Below are 18,569 nucleotides of genomic sequence, written 5' to 3' on the forward strand. Positions count from 1 at the left end.
CTTGTGATGGTTCTTATGATGGTTCTTGTGATGGTTCTTGTGATGGTTCTTCTGTGTTTGGTTTAGTTTGTTCTTGTTTTTGCTGTTTGTCAAAGCATTTTGTAAACCTGTGTTTTTAAAAGGTGCTGTATAAATAAAGTTATTATTATTATTATTATTCCCTTACATTTAGTTAATCTACTTTAAACCTACACTCTGCACATTAGACTTTGACACCTTTGACACTTTACACCTGTCTACACTTTGTTTATTTAAATATATATATATTTTTTAAGGTTTATTTTTAGGCTTTTTGTGTCTTTATTTTAGAGAAAGGACAGTGGCTAGAGAGAGAAATCAAGGAGGTAATGACATGCGGGAAAGAAGCCACATGTCGGATTTGAACTCGAGCCGCCCGCTTGGAGGACTCTGGCCTCCGTGCATGGAGCGCTCACTACATCTATATATTTATTTTTTTAATCTCATATTTTAACATTTACTCTACCTATGTTCTCAGCCTAATTTTTTAGTGTTTTGATTGCATGGCCTTTCCAATCAGTCATATTTCACTGCACATCTGTATGAGCATGTGGCAAATAATGATAATAATAATAATAACCTTGAATTAATTTTCATGATATCCTCTTCCTGCAAAAGCAAAATAATTTAATTTCCAAATGTTTAATGACCATTTTTATTCAGGTGAACTCTTCTGACACAGGTTTACCATTGATCATAATTACTGTAGATTCTGTGAGGAAGAAATAGAAACAACAATCATCCTTTTTTCCCCCACGGTCTTTACAGTGATCCGTTTGATTGGCTGAAATCAAAAATCTTTTAAGTCCCCCCTTTTTTTCAGAAATTGAACTACAACGGAGGACAAAACAATTAACTGCAGCAGTTTCATGGCATGAAATATTCTGACTTTTCTTTTGCACTGATGATATTTATAACAAACTAAACGTACTTCTCTGTGTGCAGGTTTCCCTTCATGCAGTCGAGGATCAGATCATCTCTCAGAAAAGTGCCAGGCAGTGACGTTTCTTCTAACTCGTTTATTAAAAGATTCTTTTTACATAGTGTTAAATACAATCTCTGCAGAGCACCGAGCTCTGACAGCAGACGACGAGAAGAACAGATGAGAGAGTTTGAGTTCAAGTCCTTTCAACAGACCACCAGTACAATATATATATATCACTCTGTAATTACTTTAAACCCTGTCAGTGTGGACAGCTGTCATTTATTCATCTTCGGTTGGAAATAATAAAGAATAAATCAGAGGAAATGACTTGAATTCTTAGAATTTCTGTGCAAAACAGGGAGAGTCAGGAGCCAGCAGCTCGTCCACCGAGAGCAGGAGGAACAATCAAACAATCCAGGAAACCACGACTTCTATCTGCCATCAGGATGACCATGATGCATCTCTGGTGTGTACGTCAGGAGGACGATCATCACCCACAGGTGCAGGATCGCCTGGAAAAACAAGTTTTCATTTCTTTGATTATCCAGTACTCACACACACATTAACACACGTGATTAGCATCTGAAGAAGACGTCTCAAGCTAGAAACCTTCAGCTGGTGGGAACAAATGTGCAGAAACAAACATGAAACAACAAACTATTGGAAACACTACAAAGACTAAGAGAGCACAAAGTCAAAGTTGAAAACAAGAGAAGTCTGTTTTCTCTTCTGTTTTTTTTTTTCTTTTTTCTTCTTTATGCTCTGAAATGTCTTTTAATGTCAAAATAAAAAGTACTCACACACAAAGCACAACATGACAGTTCTTTAAATCCTCACCATGTACAGGATAACAAAAACTCTGGCTGCAGGGTAGCGTCTCAAGAAGATACCGAGTCTGATGCTGAAATGATAAAAAGTCCCATTAAAAACCACGGCTCATGTCCCACACAGGGAAACAGTATCAGTGAGGTCAAAGGTACCTGAAACGGTCGATGGTGCTGGCTGCCTTTCGTACTTGTCCGTAAACTCCCGGACTGTCCTGATCGCTGAACAGGATCGGTGTGTTTCTTTGTCGTGCTCCTGGAATATAAGAAACGTTATTGGTGCTGTATGAACGAGGATCCTGAAGTTTACATGCTGAGGATGCATGTGTGAACGCAAACAGACAGATTTTTCACCAAGACTTTATACAGAATTTTTTCCTGCCAGGCCTGTTCTAAATGTTTCCTGTGAAGTCGGGGTGAGCTGATGTGCTCTCACAGTACGAGTTCAATCAGGGCGCAGCATTTACAATTGTCAATAAAGTTTTCTTCAAAAACTCCCGCTGACAGAGCAAGCTAACTAGAAGCTGAATCTTCCCTGTCAGCTTGTGGTCTGCAGATATTTCCTGATAACGTTTCTCTAGTTCAGATCTTCGGTGAACAGACATGTAAGACACATCAACCAGGCATGCCTGCTGTTACCATGGCGATTTCAGACAATGTTTGACAGCTTGCCCTGGCTCAATCTGTAGTCGTGGACTCAACACGTGGCTCTGCTCTCACTGTGGCACACTCTCTCTCTCCTGATAAACACTCGTACCTGGTCCCTCCAGACCGCTCATGTTGATGGCCGGCCCTCCGCTCTGTCCGCTCTGAGCGTTCTTCAGCTGCTGCTCCAGACGCTCCAGCTGGAAGACCAAAGAGCTCTTCTCTGTGCCCAGAGCCTCCAGCATGGTCTGCTTCTGGATCAGAGTCTCCGTCAGCTGGTGGAGGCGATTCTCCAGCTCCACTTGGCTGTTGCTCAGAGTCTTGTTGGTCAACTGCAAGATTAGATATCTCCGTTAAACTTTACGTCTCCTCTGACTGGAACACACCGTGCAGATTAAAGGGACTGACCTGGTTCCTGAGTTTCTGGATTTCGTCTTCTCGGTCCTTGACTCTGCTCTGCAGGGTGGTCTTTGCTCGATGGTTCTCCTCCTCCAGGTACTGCAGCTCCTAAGATGCAGGAAAAATAATCCACAGAATACAAGGCTTTACTCAGATATGTCAATGAAGGTTTTATTAAAGAAATATATCTTATCTCTCTCTCTCTATATAAATAAATATCTCTCTCTCTCTCTCTCTCTCTCTCTCTCTCTCATAAACTTTTTGTTGATAAGACGTTTTTTTAAAAGTCAGTGATCCGTTTGAAAAAAGGTCTTGGACAGACCAACCAGATTTCACCTTTAAAATAAATCTAATTAGAACATTGAATCACGTCAGTGCTCCTTCTTACCTGTTTGTAGCGCTCCACCTCAGCCTCCACCTCCTGCTTAGCTCGGCTATGTGCAGCCTGTTGCTCCTCTAGCTGCACCTGCTGCTCCCGCCACGTCTCCGCCTCCGTCAGAGCCTGATTCTCCAAATCCTGTCAGAGGAGAAACACATGTTTACAGCTGAACCGATATCTTAGCTGCCGACGTTTACAATAAAAAGTTAGGCACTCAAATCAAACTTTTGTATCTTGCAGGAGGAATGAAGAACAGCCCTCCTCGTCACATTTATCAAACAGGAAACAGAAACAGTTTGAGGTTTGTATTCACTCCTACTCTGTCGAGACTTTCGACCTTTCACATCCTCTCACCTGGATTTCTGTCCGTAGCGTGTGCACCTGCCCCTGTAGTTTCTGGATCTCCTCCCTCTGCAGCTCCTTATCGTGACGCAGATCCTCCATCTCCAGAGTCATGGACCCACTGCCCTCCAGGGTCTCCAGACCAGATCCCTCCTTCAGACTGCTGATCAACTTCTCTTTGGACTAGAACACCAATCAAACACACAGAGCAGGTAAAGCCTCTATAACTCCATTCAGACGCTGAATATGAAAAGGACAGAAAGTCTTACCTGCAGGATGCGTGAAGCTTTGTGCTTGTAGTCCTGTAGCTCCTGTTTGGAGCTCTCAGCTGCAGCTTTGGAACTCTTCAGCTGCTGCTGGACCTCGTCGCCCCGGAGCTTCTCCTCCGCAGCTCGTCGCTCTGCTGCCGTCACCGTCTCGGCCAGGGTCTGCCTCTCAGCCTCCACTTTGGACAGACGGCCAGCGTACTCACTCTGCACAAGAACAGAGGATTAGGATGTCTTATCATTCTGTAGAGATCTAACAGAGCTGAATATGAAGGAAGAAGAATGGGCGGCGTGTTCACCTGCATCTGCCGGTAGTTGTCCTGTTCCCTCCTGAGAGCCAGCTCAGCGTCTCGCAGCCTCTCCTGGATGGTTTCTATAGTCTGGTTGTGCATGCTGCTCCCTTCTGTGTGGTCCTGCATGATCCTAAAAAAAACATCACAGTGTCTCTGACACATAGACGACACTCAGGCTCAAACATTCAACATTGAACATCATGGAATGCCCTCCAGCAAACTCTAAGGATCAGAGTTCTTCCCTCTCTTCCAGAGTTTAGGAATTTGATTTGATTTCGAACAACTTTGTTTCAAATTGTAACTGTTTTAAATGATCTCAGTGGTTTTCTCAGTGTTTTTGCTCGTTTTACTGTGCTTGTAATCTCGACGGCATTGGAAATGAGGGAAACCTCAGTGTCTTTTTGAGAATAAATTTGAAAATTCACTGATACATGCTAAATATAAGTGAGATGAGTTCCTCACATTTGATTCACATCGTTAAACTTCTGATTCAAGTTGAGGAATAAACTAAAGCGTCATTCTGTGGGAAACACTGAACTGTCTTTAAGATGAGCGGTGGTAAATGTTCTCACCTCGACTTTTCCTTCTGTGCCTCGTCTAACGCAGCACTGCGAGACTTCAGCAGCTGATCGGCTTCATCCAGTCTGATTTTCAGGACTGCGAGTTGACCGTCTTTGGCAGAGAGGGCTTCCGTGAGGTCGTCAACATGTGAGCGGAGTTCACGCAGCATCCGGTCGGTCTGAGCCTGCTCCGAGTTCCACCGGTCAGCACGTAGGCGGGTCTGGTTCAGTTCTACACGAGTGAATGGAAACAGATAAAAAAGTGAAGCAGAGGTGCAGAGATACAGGTCAGGACTGTCGCTGCGTGTTCTCTCCTCTCTTACCGTCTTGTAAGGATTTTGCTCTCTGGATGACCGACGCCATCTCCTGGTTGAGGGACGCCACCTCACTACGCAGCAGCTGGTTCTCCAGACGCAGACTGGACAGGATCTGACTCTGTGGCTCCTCTGTGGGAGGAGGAGGAGGAGGCTCCTGTCTGCTGGACTCCTGAGGGAGAGCAAACCCCGAGTCGGACCCCTCAGGTGTCTCTGTGGTGACCATGTGGAGGTTAAATGAAGAACACATAAATATCATTCAGACACAAAAGCCTGAAAGAATCTGAAATCACAATTTATAGAAATGAGGAAACAAAAACATGGCCGGTCTTAAGGCTCTGACTTTAAATATCTACATACAAAGCACAAAGCAAAAAATGTGGAATTGAACCAGCGACCCTCCAGTTCCAAACCCAAGTCCTGAGAGACTGAACTCTAAACATATTGCTCTACTGCACAATCCATACAGACACAGTCATCTAATGAATCAAATATGTTTTTAAAGCCAGTTACTGGAGGGTGTTCTCCATGAATGTCACTGAGATTGTATTGATGCTCCTTCTTTAAATGATTAACCATGTACCGGTTCAGCACCTGGGTAGGACTGTTTATAAACGGGTCACACCCACATTTGTCTCAAAGCGCTGATGAAAGCCGCGGGCTGACACACGTTCATCTTTAACCCAGCAGGTTTGGTACTGATCCTACCTTGGCTCTGCTCTTTAGCCGAGCTCTCCTCTGATGTTTTGACGCTGTGAGCAGACAGCGAGCTCATACTGGAGGTCCTGGACACGCCCCTGGTGGAGGGGGGCGTCGACGGCGCTGAGGGGACGGGGTGAGGAGTGGTGGAAAGAGGCGGTGTTAGGTCTTGGGCCTCGGTGAACGGACCTGCCGCTTTCACAAGTTCTCTTCTTGAATCCCTCCTGCTGCTGACGGGGGGGTCCGAGCTGTTCAGGAAGTCGAACAGCATGTCGTCGTCCACTTCGTCCTGCTCGCTCTTTTTGGGCCTCACAAAGCCGGACGAGCCCTTGGAAGCGTTAGGCGCGGCGCTGCCAGAACCAGACGGGCCGCTGCTCACGTTGGCGGTACCAGACAGCAGAGTCGCACTGGATCTCTTGATGTTTCCGGCTGCTGAGGAGATGAAGCTGGGGGCGTCGTGAGAGGATGTGTAGGTGTGATGCGGGGCAGCTGCCGTGTTGTACTCAGCTGTGACGACTGATTCTTCTCCATAAGACGAAGAGAAGGAGGATGACCTCTCCTGGTTCTTGGTCAGGGCTGTGGCCGCTCCCTGGTCCACTTTATTCAGGAAGTCTTCAGCTTTCCCGGCCAGATCAGTAAACCAAGACATTTTGTATCCTGAAGGCAGAGACACAAACTCAGTGAGAAAGATTGATGTTTTGAACTTTGTTAGCTTTACTCACACAGCACTTTGGATTGAGCTTTAGATGTTGAATGTCATGTGTGTGTGTGTGTGTGTGTGTGTGTGTGTGTGTGTGTGTGTGTGTGTGTGTGTGTGTGGGGGGGGGGGGGGGGTTTGCTGAGCTGTCAGTCATGTAAACTGTATACTCAGTGATACTTTTACACATCTGAAGTTCCTAACAGACTGAAGAGCAAATAAACAACAAAATAAAAACACCCTAACGCTCAATGTAGTCGATCAGCTTCTCACTCGTTGACATTCGACCTGTTGTATGGAGACCTGTGTTTAATGTTCATGCAGTCATCTAAAGCTAACTGTCAGCTTCTCTCACATTAATTAATGCCAATTTAGTGGAGAGAAAATAAAAAATGCTGCACTACATGAAGAACAGCAGGCAGACGTAGACACAATGTTATCACACATCTCATATCATTCTCATATCTCGTCCCTTTGTTGTGATGTCGTGTGAAGCACTTTGAATTGCCTTGTTGTTGAAATGTGCTTTACAAATAAACTTGCCTTGCCAGTCATAGGAAGGAAACAGGAATACATAAATCTTAAATTAAGAGTCTTATGATCGTTCAGCCTGAGAGACCAAACTGAGGGCACACTGCACACACATCAACAGCTGCTCCAGTTCACCTGTCGTACAGGTTGTGTATATGGGTTCAATTGCTTTTTTATTTCCTTTTATGTGTAAATGTAATTGGCAATAAAAAAAACGATTCTGATTCTGAAATTGACCAAAGAACACGGAGACTGTTTGATTTGGAAACACGGGAGTATGGACAGATCTGAGTCCTCAGCTGTGTTTTAATAATCCACTGAGTCCTCAGTAGTGTTTTAATAATCCACTGAGTCCTCAGTAGTGTTTTAATAATCCACTGAGTCCTCAGCAGTGTTTTAATAATCCACTGAGTCCTCAGTGTTTTAATAATCCACTGAGTCCTCAGCAGTGTTTTAATAATCCACTGAGTCCTCAGTGTTTTAATAATCCACTGAGTCCTCAGCAGTGTTTTAATAATCCACTGAGTCCTCAGTGTTTTAATAATCCACTGAGTCCTCAGTAGTGTTTGAATAATCCACTGAGTCCTCAGTGTTTTAATAATCCACTGAGTCCTCAGTGTTTTAATAATCCACTGAGTCCTCAGCAGTGTTTTAATAATCCACTGAGTCCTCAGCAGTGTTTTAATAATCCACTGAGTCCTCAGTAGTGTTTTAATAATCCACTGAGTCATCAGCAGTGTTTTAATAATCCACTGAGTCATCAGCAGTGTTTTAATAATCCACTGAGTCATCAGCAGTGTTTTAATAATCCACTGAGTCATCAGTAGTGTTTTAATAATCCACTGAGTCATCAGTAGTGTTTTAATAATCCACTGAGTCATCAGTGTTTTAATAATCCACTGAGTCATCAGTGTTTTAATAATCCACTGAGTCCTCAGTGTTTTAATAATCCACTGAGTCCTCAGTGTTTTAATAATCCACTGAGTCCTCAGTGTTTTAATAATCCACTGAGTCCTCAGTGTTTTAATAATCCACTGAGTCCTCAGTAGTGTTTTAATAATCCACTGAGTCATCAGTGTTTTAATAATCCACTGAGTCATCAGTGTTTTAATAATCCACTGAGTCATCAGTGTTTTAATAATCCACTGAGTCCTCAGTGTTTTAATAATCCACTGAGTCCTCAGTAGTGTTTTAATAATCCACTGAGTCATCAGTGTTTTAATAATCCACTGAGTCATCAGTGTTTTAATAATCCACTGAGTCCTCAGTGTTTTAATAATCCACTGAGTCCTCAGTGTTTTAATAATCCACTGAGTCATCAGTAGTGTTTTAATAATCCACTGAGTCATCAGTGTTTTAATAATCCACTGAGTCCTCAGTAGTGTTTTAATAATCCACTGAGTCATCAGTGTTTTAATAATCCACTGAGTCATCAGTGTTTTAATAATCCACTGAGTCCTCAGTGTTTTAATAATCCACTGAGTCATCAGTGTTTTAATAATCCACTGAGTCCTCAGTAGTGTTTTAATAATCCACTGAGTCCTCAGTGTTTTAATAATCCACTGAGTCATCAGTGTTTTAATAATCCACTGAGTCCTCAGTGTTTTAATAATCCACTGAGTCCTCAGTGTTTTAATAATCCACTGAGTCATCAGTAGTGTTTTAATAATCCACTGAGTCATCAGTGTTTTAATAATCCACTGATGACTCAGTGGATTATTAAAACACTGAGTCCTCAGTGTTTTAATAATCCACTGAGTCATCAGTGTTTTAATAATCCACTGAGTCCTCAGTAGTGTTTTAATAATCCACTGAGTCCTCAGTGTTTTAATAATCCACTGAGTCCTCAGTGTTTTAATAATCCACTGAGTCATCAGTAGTGTTTTAATAATCCACTGAGTCATCAGTGTTTTAATAATCCACTGAGTCCTCAGTAGTGTTTTAATAATCCACTGAGTCATCAGTGTTTTAATAATCCACTGAGTCATCAGTGTTTTAATAATCCACTGAGTCCTCAGTGTTTTAATAATCCACTGAGTCATCAGTGTTTTAATAATCCACTGAGTCCTCAGTAGTGTTTTAATAATCCACTGAGTCCTCAGTGTTTTAATAATCCACTGAGTCATCAGTGTTTTAATAATCCACTGAGTCCTCAGTGTTTTAATAATCCACTGAGTCATCAGTGTTTTAATAATCCACTGAGTCCTCAGTAGTGTTTTAATAATCCACTGAGTCCTCAGTGTTTTAATAATCCACTGAGTCCTCAGTGTTTTAATAATCCACTGAGTCATCAGTAGTGTTTTAATAATCCACTGAGTCATCAGTGTTTTAATAATCCACTGAGTCCTCAGCAGTGTTTTAATAATCCACTGAGTCCTCAGTGTTTTAATAATCCACTGAGTCCTCAGTGTTTTAATAATCCACTGAGTCCTCAGTGTTTTAATAATCCACTGAGTCCTCAGCAGTGTTTTAATAATCCACTGAGTCCTCAGTGTTTTAATAATCCACTGAGTCCTCAGTGTTTTAATAATCCACTGAGTCCTCAGTAGTGTTTTAATAATCCACTGAGTCATCAGTGTTTTAATAATCCACTGAGTCCTCAGCAGTGTTTTAATAATCCACTGAGTCCTCAGCAGTGTTTTAATAATCCACTGAGTCCTCAGTAGTGTTTTAATAATCCACTGAGTCCTCAGCAGTGTTTTAATAATCCACTGAGTCCTCAGTGTTTTAATAATCCACTGAGTCCTCAGTAGTGTTTTAATAATCCACTGAGTCCTCAGCAGTGTTTTAATAATCCACTGAGTCCTCAGTGTTTTAATAATCCACTGAGTCCTCAGCAGTGTTTTAATAATCCACTGAGTCATCAGTGTTTTAATAATCCACTGAGTCCTCAGCAGTGTTTTAATAATCCACTGAGTCATCAGTGTTTTAATAATCCACTGAGTCCTCAGCAGTGTTTTAATAATCCACTGAGTCCTCAGCAGTGTTTTAATAATCCACTGAGTCATCAGTGTTTTAATAATCCACTGAGTCCTCAGTAGTGTTTTAATAATCCACTGAGTCCTCAGTAGTGTTTTAATAATCCACTGAGTCATCAGTGTTTTAATAATCCACTGAGTCCTCAGTAGTGTTTTAATAATCCACTGAGTCATCAGTGTTTTAATAATCCACTGAGTCATCAGTAGTGTTTTAATAATCCACTGAGTCCTCAGTGTTTTAATAATCCACTGAGTCATCAGTGTTTTAATAATCCACTGAGTCATCAGTAGTGTTTTAATAATCCACTGAGTCCTCAGTAGTGTTTTAATAATCCACTGAGTCATCAGTAGTGTTTTAATAATCCACTGAGTCATCAGTAGTGTTTTAATAATCCACTGAGTCATCAGTAGTGTTTTAATAATCCACTGAGTCATCAGTAGTGTTTTAATAATCCACTGAGTCATCAGTAGTGTTTTAATAATCCACTGAGTCCTCAGTAGTGTTTTAATAATCCACTGAGTCATCAGTGTTTTAATAATCCACTGAGTCCTCAGTGTTTTAATAATCCACTGAGTCATCAGTGTTTTAATAATCCACTGAGTCATCAGTGTTTTAATAATCCACTGAGTCCTCAGCAGTGTTTTAATAATCCACTGAGTCCTCAGTGTTTTAATAATCCACTGAGTCCTCAGTAGTGTTTTAATAATCCACTGAGTCATCAGTGTTTTAATAATCCACTGAGTCCTCAGTAGTGTTTTAATAATCCACTGAGTCATCAGTAGTGTTTTAATAATCCACTGAGTCCTCAGTAGTGTTTTAATAATCCACTGAGTCATCAGTGTTTTAATAATCCACTGAGTCATCAGTAGTGTTTTAATAATCCACTGAGTCATCAGTAGTGTTTTAATAATCCACTGAGTCATCAGTAGTGTTTTAATAATCCACTGAGTCATCAGTAGTGTTTTAATAATCCACTGAGTCCTCAGCAGTGTTTTAATAATCCACTGAGTCATCAGTAGTGTTTTAATAATCCACTGAGTCATCAGTAGTGTTTTAATAATCCACTGAGTCCTCAGCAGTGTTTTAATAATCCACTGAGTCCTCAGTAGTGTTTTAATAATCCACTGAGTCATCAGTAGTGTTTTAATAATCCACTGAGTCATCAGTAGTGTTTTAATAATCCACTGAGTCATCAGTAGTGTTTTAATAATCCACTGAGTCATCAGTAGTGTTTTAATAATCCACTGAGTCATCAGTAGTGTTTTAATAATCCACTGAGTCCTCAGTAGTGTTTTAATAATCCACTGAGTCATCAGTAGTGTTTTAATAATCCACTGAGTCATCAGTAGTGTTTTAATAATCCACTGAGTCCTCAGCAGTGTTTTAATAATCCACTGAGTCATCAGTAGTGTTTTAATAATCCACTGAGTCCTCAGTAGTGTTTTAATAATCCACTGAGTCATCAGTGTTTTAATAATCCACTGAGTCCTCAGTAGTGTTTTAATAATCCACTGAGTCATCAGTGTTTTAATAATCCACTGAGTCATCAGTAGTGTTTTAATAATCCACTGAGTCCTCAGTAGTGTTTTAATAATCCACTGAGTCCTCAGTAGTGTTTTAATAATCCACTGAGTCCTCAGTAGTGTTTTAATAATCCACTGAGTCCTCAGTAGTGTTTTAATAATCCACTGAGTCATCAGTGTTTTAATAATCCACTGAGTCCTCAGTAGTGTTTTAATAATCCACTGAGTCATCAGTAGTGTTTTAATAATCCACTGAGTCCTCAGCAGTGTTTTAATAATCCACTGAGTCCTCAGTGTTTTAATAATCCACTGAGTCCTCAGTAGTGTTTTAATAATCCACTGAGTCCTCAGCAGTGTTTTAATAATCCACTGAGTCCTCAGTGTTTTAATAATCCACTGAGTCCTCAGCAGTGTTTTAATAATCCACTGAGTCATCAGTGTTTTAATAATCCACTGAGTCCTCAGCAGTGTTTTAATAATCCACTGAGTCCTCAGCAGTGTTTTAATAATCCACTGAGTCCTCAGCAGTGTTTTAATAATCCACTGAGTCATCAGTGTTTTAATAATCCACTGAGTCCTCAGTAGTGTTTTAATAATCCACTGAGTCATCAGTGTTTTAATAATCCACTGAGTCCTCAGTAGTGTTTTAATAATCCACTGAGTCCTCAGTAGTGTTTTAATAATCCACTGAGTCATCAGTGTTTTAATAATCCACTGAGTCCTCAGTAGTGTTTTAATAATCCACTGAGTCATCAGTGTTTTAATAATCCACTGAGTCATCAGTAGTGTTTTAATAATCCACTGAGTCATCAGTAGTGTTTTAATAATCCACTGAGTCATCAGTGTTTTAATAATCCACTGAGTCATCAGCAGTGTTTTAATAATCCACTGAGTCCTCAGTAGTGTTTTAATAATCCACTGAGTCCTCAGTGTTTTAATAATCCACTGAGTCCTCAGTAGTGTTTTAATAATCCACTGAGTCCTCAGTGTTTTAATAATCCACTGAGTCATCAGTGTTTTAATAATCCACTGAGTCATCAGTAGTGTTTTAATAATCCACTGAGTCCTCAGTAGTGTTTTAATAATCCACTGAGTCATCAGTAGTGTTTTAATAATCCACTGAGTCATCAGTAGTGTTTTAATAATCCACTGAGTCATCAGTAGTGTTTTAATAATCCACTGAGTCATCAGTAGTGTTTTAATAATCCACTGAGTCCTCAGTAGTGTTTTAATAATCCACTGAGTCCTCAGTAGTGTTTTAATAATCCACTGAGTCATCAGTGTTTTAATAATCCACTGAGTCCTCAGTAGTGTTTTAATAATCCACTGAGTCATCAGTGTTTTAATAATCCACTGAGTCCTCAGTGTTTTAATAATCCACTGAGTCATCAGTGTTTTAATAATCCACTGAGTCATCAGTGTTTTAATAATCCACTGAGTCCTCAGCAGTGTTTTAATAATCCACTGAGTCATCAGTGTTTTAATAATCCACTGAGTCCTCAGTAGTGTTTTAATAATCCACTGAGTCATCAGTGTTTTAATAATCCACTGAGTCCTCAGTAGTGTTTTAATAATCCACTGAGTCATCAGTAGTGTTTTAATAATCCACTGAGTCCTCAGTAGTGTTTTAATAATCCACTGAGTCATCAGTGTTTTAATAATCCACTGAGTCATCAGTAGTGTTTTAATAATCCACTGAGTCATCAGTAGTGTTTTAATAATCCACTGAGTCATCAGTAGTGTTTTAATAATCCACTGAGTCATCAGTAGTGTTTTAATAATCCACTGAGTCCTCAGCAGTGTTTTAATAATCCACTGAGTCATCAGTAGTGTTTTAATAATCCACTGAGTCATCAGTAGTGTTTTAATAATCCACTGAGTCCTCAGCAGTGTTTTAATAATCCACTGAGTCATCAGTAGTGTTTTAATAATCCACTGAGTCCTCAGTAGTGTTTTAATAATCCACTGAGTCATCAGTAGTGTTTTAATAATCCACTGAGTCCTCAGCAGTGTTTTAATAATCCACTGAGTCCTCAGTAGTGTTTTAATAATCCACTGAGTCATCAGTAGTGTTTTAATAATCCACTGAGTCCTCAGTGTTTTAATAATCCACTGAGTCCTCAGTAGTGTTTTAATAATCCACTGAGTCATCAGTGTTTTAATAATCCACTGAGTCATCAGTAGTGTTTTAATAATCCACTGAGTCCTCAGTAGTGTTTTAATAATCCACTGAGTCCTCAGTAGTGTTTTAATAATCCACTGAGTCCTCAGTAGTGTTTTAATAATCCACTGAGTCCTCAGTAGTGTTTTAATAATCCACTGAGTCATCAGTGTTTTAATAATCCACTGAGTCCTCAGTAGTGTTTTAATAATCCACTGAGTCATCAGCAGTGTTTTAATAATCCACTGAGTCCTCAGTAGTGTTTTAATAATCCACTGAGTCATCAGTGTTTTAATAATCCACTGAGTCCTCAGTAGTGTTTTAATAATCCACTGAGTCCTCAGTAGTGTTTTAATAATCCACTGAGTCCTCAGTAGTGTTTTAATAATCCACTGAGTCATCAGTAGTGTTTTAATAATCCACTGAGTCCTCAGCAGTGTTTTAATAATCCACTGAGTCCTCAGTAGTGTTTTAATAATCCACTGAGTCATCAGTAGTGTTTTAATAATCCACTGAGTCATCAGTAGTGTTTTAATAATCCACTGAGTCATCAGTAGTGTTTTAATAATCCACTGAGTCATCAGTAGTGTTTTAATAATCCACTGAGTCATCAGTAGTGTTTTAATAATCCACTGAGTCCTCAGTAGTGTTTTAATAATCCACTGAGTCATCAGTAGTGTTTTAATAATCCACTGAGTCCTCAGTAGTGTTTTAATAATCCACTGAGTCATCAGTAGTGTTTTAATAATCCACTGAGTCCTCAGTAGTGTTTTAATAATCCACTGAGTCATCAGTAGTGTTTTAATAATCCACTGAGTCCTCAGCAGTGTTTTAATAATCCACTGAGTCATCAGTAGTGTTTTAATAATCCACTGAGTCCTCAGCAGTGTTTTAATAATCCACTGAGTCATCAGTAGTGTTTTAATAATCCACTGAGTCATCAGTAGTGTTTTAATAATCCACTGAGTCCTCAGTAGTGTTTTAATAATCCACTGAGTCATCAGTAGTGTTTTAATAATCCACTGAGTCATCAGTAGTGTTTTAATAATCCACTGAGTCCTCAGCAGTGTTTTAATAATCCACTGAGTCATCAGTAGTGTTTTAATAATCCACTGAGTCCTCAGTGTTTTAATAATCCACTGAGTCCTCAGTAGTGTTTTAATAATCCACTGAGTCATCAGCAGTGTTTTAATAATCCACTGAGTCATCAGTAGTGTTTTAATAATCCACTGAGTCCTCAGTGTTTTAATAATCCACTGAGTCCTCAGTAGTGTTTTAATAATCCACTGAGTCATCAGTAGTGTTTTAATAATCCACTGAGTCCTCAGTGTTTTAATAATCCACTGAGTCCTCAGTAGTGTTTTAATAATCCACTGAGTCCTCAGTGTTTTAATAATCCACTGAGTCCTCAGTAGTGTTTTAATAATCCACTGAGTCCTCAGTGTTTTAATAATCCACTGAGTCCTCAGTGTTTTAATAATCCACTGAGTCCTCAGTAGTGTTTTAATAATCCACTGAGTCCTCAGTAGTGTTTTAATAATCCACTGAGTCCTCAGTGTTTTAATAATCCACTGAGTCATCAGTAGTGTTTTAATAATCCACTGAGTCCTCAGCAGTGTTTTAATAATCCACTGAGTCCTCAGTGTTTTAATAATCCACTGAGTCATCAGTAGTGTTTTAATAATCCACTGAGTCCTCAGCAGTGTTTTAATAATCCACTGAGTCATCAGTGTTTTAATAATCCACTGAGTCCTCAGTGTTTTAATAATCCACTGAGTCATCAGCAGTGTTTTAATAATCCACTGAGTCATCAGTAGTGTTTTAATAATCCACTGAGTCATCAGCAGTGTTTTAATAATCCACTGAGTCATCAGTAGTGTTTTAATAATCCACTGAGTCCTCAGTGTTTTAATAATCCACTGAGTCATCAGTAGTGTTTTAATAATCCACTGAGTCCTCAGTGTTTTAATAATCCACTGAGTCCTCAGTAGTGTTTTAATAATCCACTGAGTCCTCAGTAGTGTTTTAATAATCCACTGAGTCCTCAGTGTTTTAATAATCCACTGAGTCATCAGTAGTGTTTTAATAATCCACTGAGTCCTCAGCAGTGTTTTAATAATCCACTGAGTCCTCAGTGTTTTAATAATCCACTGAGTCATCAGTAGTGTTTTAATAATCCACTGAGTCCTCAGCAGTGTTTTAATAATCCACTGAGTCATCAGTGTTTTAATAATCCACTGAGTCCTCAGTGTTTTAATAATCCACTGAGTCCTCAGTAGTGTTTTAATAATCCACTGAGTCCTCAGTGTTTTAATAATCCACTGAGTCCTCAGTAGTGTTTTAATAATCCACTGAGTCCTCAGCAGTGTTTTAATAATCCACTGAGTCCTCAGTAGTGTTTTAATAATCCACTGAGTCCTCAGTGTTTTAATAATCCACTGAGTCCTCAGTAGTGTTTTAATAATCCACTGAGTCCTCAGCAGTGTTTTAATAATCCACTGAGTCCTCAGCAGTGTTTTAATAATCCACTGAGTCCTCAGTAGTGTTTTAATAATCCACTGAGTCCTCAGTGTTTTAATAATCCACTGAGTCCTCAGTAGTGTTTTAATAATCCACTGAGTCCTCAGCAGTGTTTTAATAATCCACTGAGTCCTCAGTAGTGTTTTAATAATCCACTGAGTCCTCAGTGTTTTAATAATCCACTGAGTCCTCAGTGTTTTAATAATCCACTGAGTCCTCAGTGTTTTAATAATCCACTGAGTCATCAGTGTTTTAATAATCCACTGAGTCCTCAGTGTTTTAATAATCCACTGAGTCCTCAGCAGTGTTTTAATAATCCACTGAGTCCTCAGTGTTTTAATAATCCACTGAGTCATCAGTAGTGTTTTAATAATCCACTGAGTCCTCAGCAGTGTTTTAATAATCCACTGAGTCATCAGTGTTTTAATAATCCACTGAGTCATCAGTGTTTTAATAATCCACTGAGTCATCAGTGTTTTAATAATCCACTGAGTCATCAGTAGTGTTTTAATAATCCACTGAGTCATCAGTAGTGTTTTAATAATCCACTGAGTCCTCAGTAGTGTTTTAATAATCCACTGAGTCCTCAGTGTTTTAATAATCCACTGAGTCCTCAGCAGTGTTTTAATAATCCACTGAGTCCTCAGTGTTTTAATAATCCACTGAGTCATCAGTAGTGTTTTAATAATCCACTGAGTCCTCAGTGTTTTAATAATCCACTGAGTCATCAGTAGTGTTTTAATAATCCACTGAGTCCTCAGTGTTTTAATAATCCACTGAGTCATCAGTGTTTTAATAATCCACTGAGTCCTCAGTAGTGTTTTAATAATCCACTGAGTCCTCAGTGTTTTAATAATCCACTGAGTCCTCAGCAGTGTTTTAATAATCCACTGAGTCCTCAGCAGTGTTTTAATAATCCACTGAGTCCTCGTTATGGATCCATCACACCAGAACTCTGTAAGAGTCTTAAAGTCGTTGTTAGCCTGACAGAACAAACTGGGGGCTGAAACTCTCCGGACAGTTAGCATGCTAAGCTAAATAACTAAACAGAGTCAGAGCTGGTTTGTTTGTTTCTGACACGACACATAGTGAACTCATATTTAAATACCTGGACTTACAGGTGATTTAACAACATCTGACATCAGCTGAGTTTACCTTATCATTAAACTAATGTAAACACAGATCGACTCCATCACTGCTGAAGCTAACAGGCTAGCTGCTAACTTACCGTTTGAAATGACGTCACGGTGTGAAAACGTCACCGCTGTCCGGTCACCGGGCTACCGCCGGGGCTCCACTGTCGGACATGAGAGATGAACACTGTTAATGAGACAAACACAGTCAGCTGTCATCATCTGGAGGATGTTAGCAGCTTCTCAATACGTGGACCAGGAAGCGCAGCGAGTCAGGACCCCAAACAGAGCGACTGCGGAAACGCCTGATCGAAAATTAACCAATGAGCGTTAAGATTCACATCATCCACCTCTTACCTGCGTGTACAGTACAGGTAATATTTACCTAACACTAACACTCTTAGTATTTATTTAACCTGAGCAGGAACATTCATCAGAAGGTTTTATTTTGGTTTTCAAAACACCTCACTAGAAAAAAAACATTTCCCACCCTTTTTTATTTGTAGTTTACTCTTGTTTTTGTTTTCTTAACGCATATTAGCATTATTTATTGCTCATATGTTATGCATTAAAGATATCCTTACATCCAGAGTGACGTCAGAGCGAGGGCGCTGCACACGTTGAAAAAGCAGCTTGAATTAGCTTCTTTTCTATGTTTAGCTCATTTCAAACATCTAAACTTTATAAATCTAAATGTTGTTGGAGCATCAGATAGCCTAGAGGTTGTGTCATGCACCCCATGTTCAGAGGCTGTAGTCCTCGTTGCAGCAGCAGTGGGCGACTCCGACTCTTTGCTGCAGCCCCCCCCCCCCATCTCTCTCCTCCCTACAGTTCCTGTACAAATGTCTAATTGAGAGCTCTGAGAGCTTCTTATCATTCTTAACAAGTTGTCGCTCTTGCAGTGAGAACTAAATGAACATTTGTACATCCCTTTTCGAACATTTAAAATAACCTCCAACTGATGACTCACTTCTACAGACGACACAAACTGACGGAGAACTTATGAAACAGTGCCTCTTTATTTTTTCCGCACTCACTCCAAAATGCATATTTACATGGCATGCCACAACAATACAGGAACTGACTATGGACACAATCGATAACACTTAGAATCTGCTCCAGAAGTCGAGCGCCGGGGAGAGTTTCCCTTAAGAACAACCGACCAGGAGATAAACAGAACACTTGTATAACCAGCCATAGAAAAGGGTTCCTCTTAAATCAGGGTCGTTTCAAAGACTTAAAAAGAGACAAATGTCTTTTTCCGCATGTGCTGAACTTTTTCACATTTGTCACGGAGGGCCGGCGCCACGTTTGAGATGATGGTGAACTCAATTTAGAAAAAAAAAGAAAAAAAAAAAAAG

The 18,569-nt window shown here is 39.9% G+C and overlaps 1 protein-coding gene across 1 annotated transcript; it reads right to left on the reverse strand.

Moving 5' to 3' along the window:
• Positions 1–1,017: 1,017 nt before the first annotated feature.
• golga5 (golgin A5) lies at positions 1,018–17,509 on the reverse strand. The gene is made up of 13 exons (XM_065966543.1): positions 17,304–17,509; positions 5,674–6,321; positions 4,975–5,178; positions 4,664–4,883; positions 4,098–4,221; positions 3,802–4,005; positions 3,545–3,715; positions 3,200–3,328; positions 2,821–2,919; positions 2,525–2,744; positions 1,924–2,023; positions 1,781–1,844; positions 1,018–1,455 (listed from the first exon to the last, which is right to left on the reverse strand). Exons 2-13 carry the CDS (start codon positions 6,311–6,313, stop codon positions 1,375–1,377), a joined length of 2,256 nt encoding a protein of 751 aa, XP_065822615.1. The 5' UTR covers positions 6,314–6,321; positions 17,304–17,509; the 3' UTR covers positions 1,018–1,374.
• Between the last annotated feature and the right edge of the window lie 1,060 nt (positions 17,510–18,569).

Source organism: Labrus bergylta, chromosome 18 (assembly GCF_963930695.1).
Source record: "Labrus bergylta chromosome 18, fLabBer1.1, whole genome shotgun sequence".
NCBI lineage: Eukaryota > Metazoa > Chordata > Actinopteri > Labriformes > Labridae > Labrus > Labrus bergylta.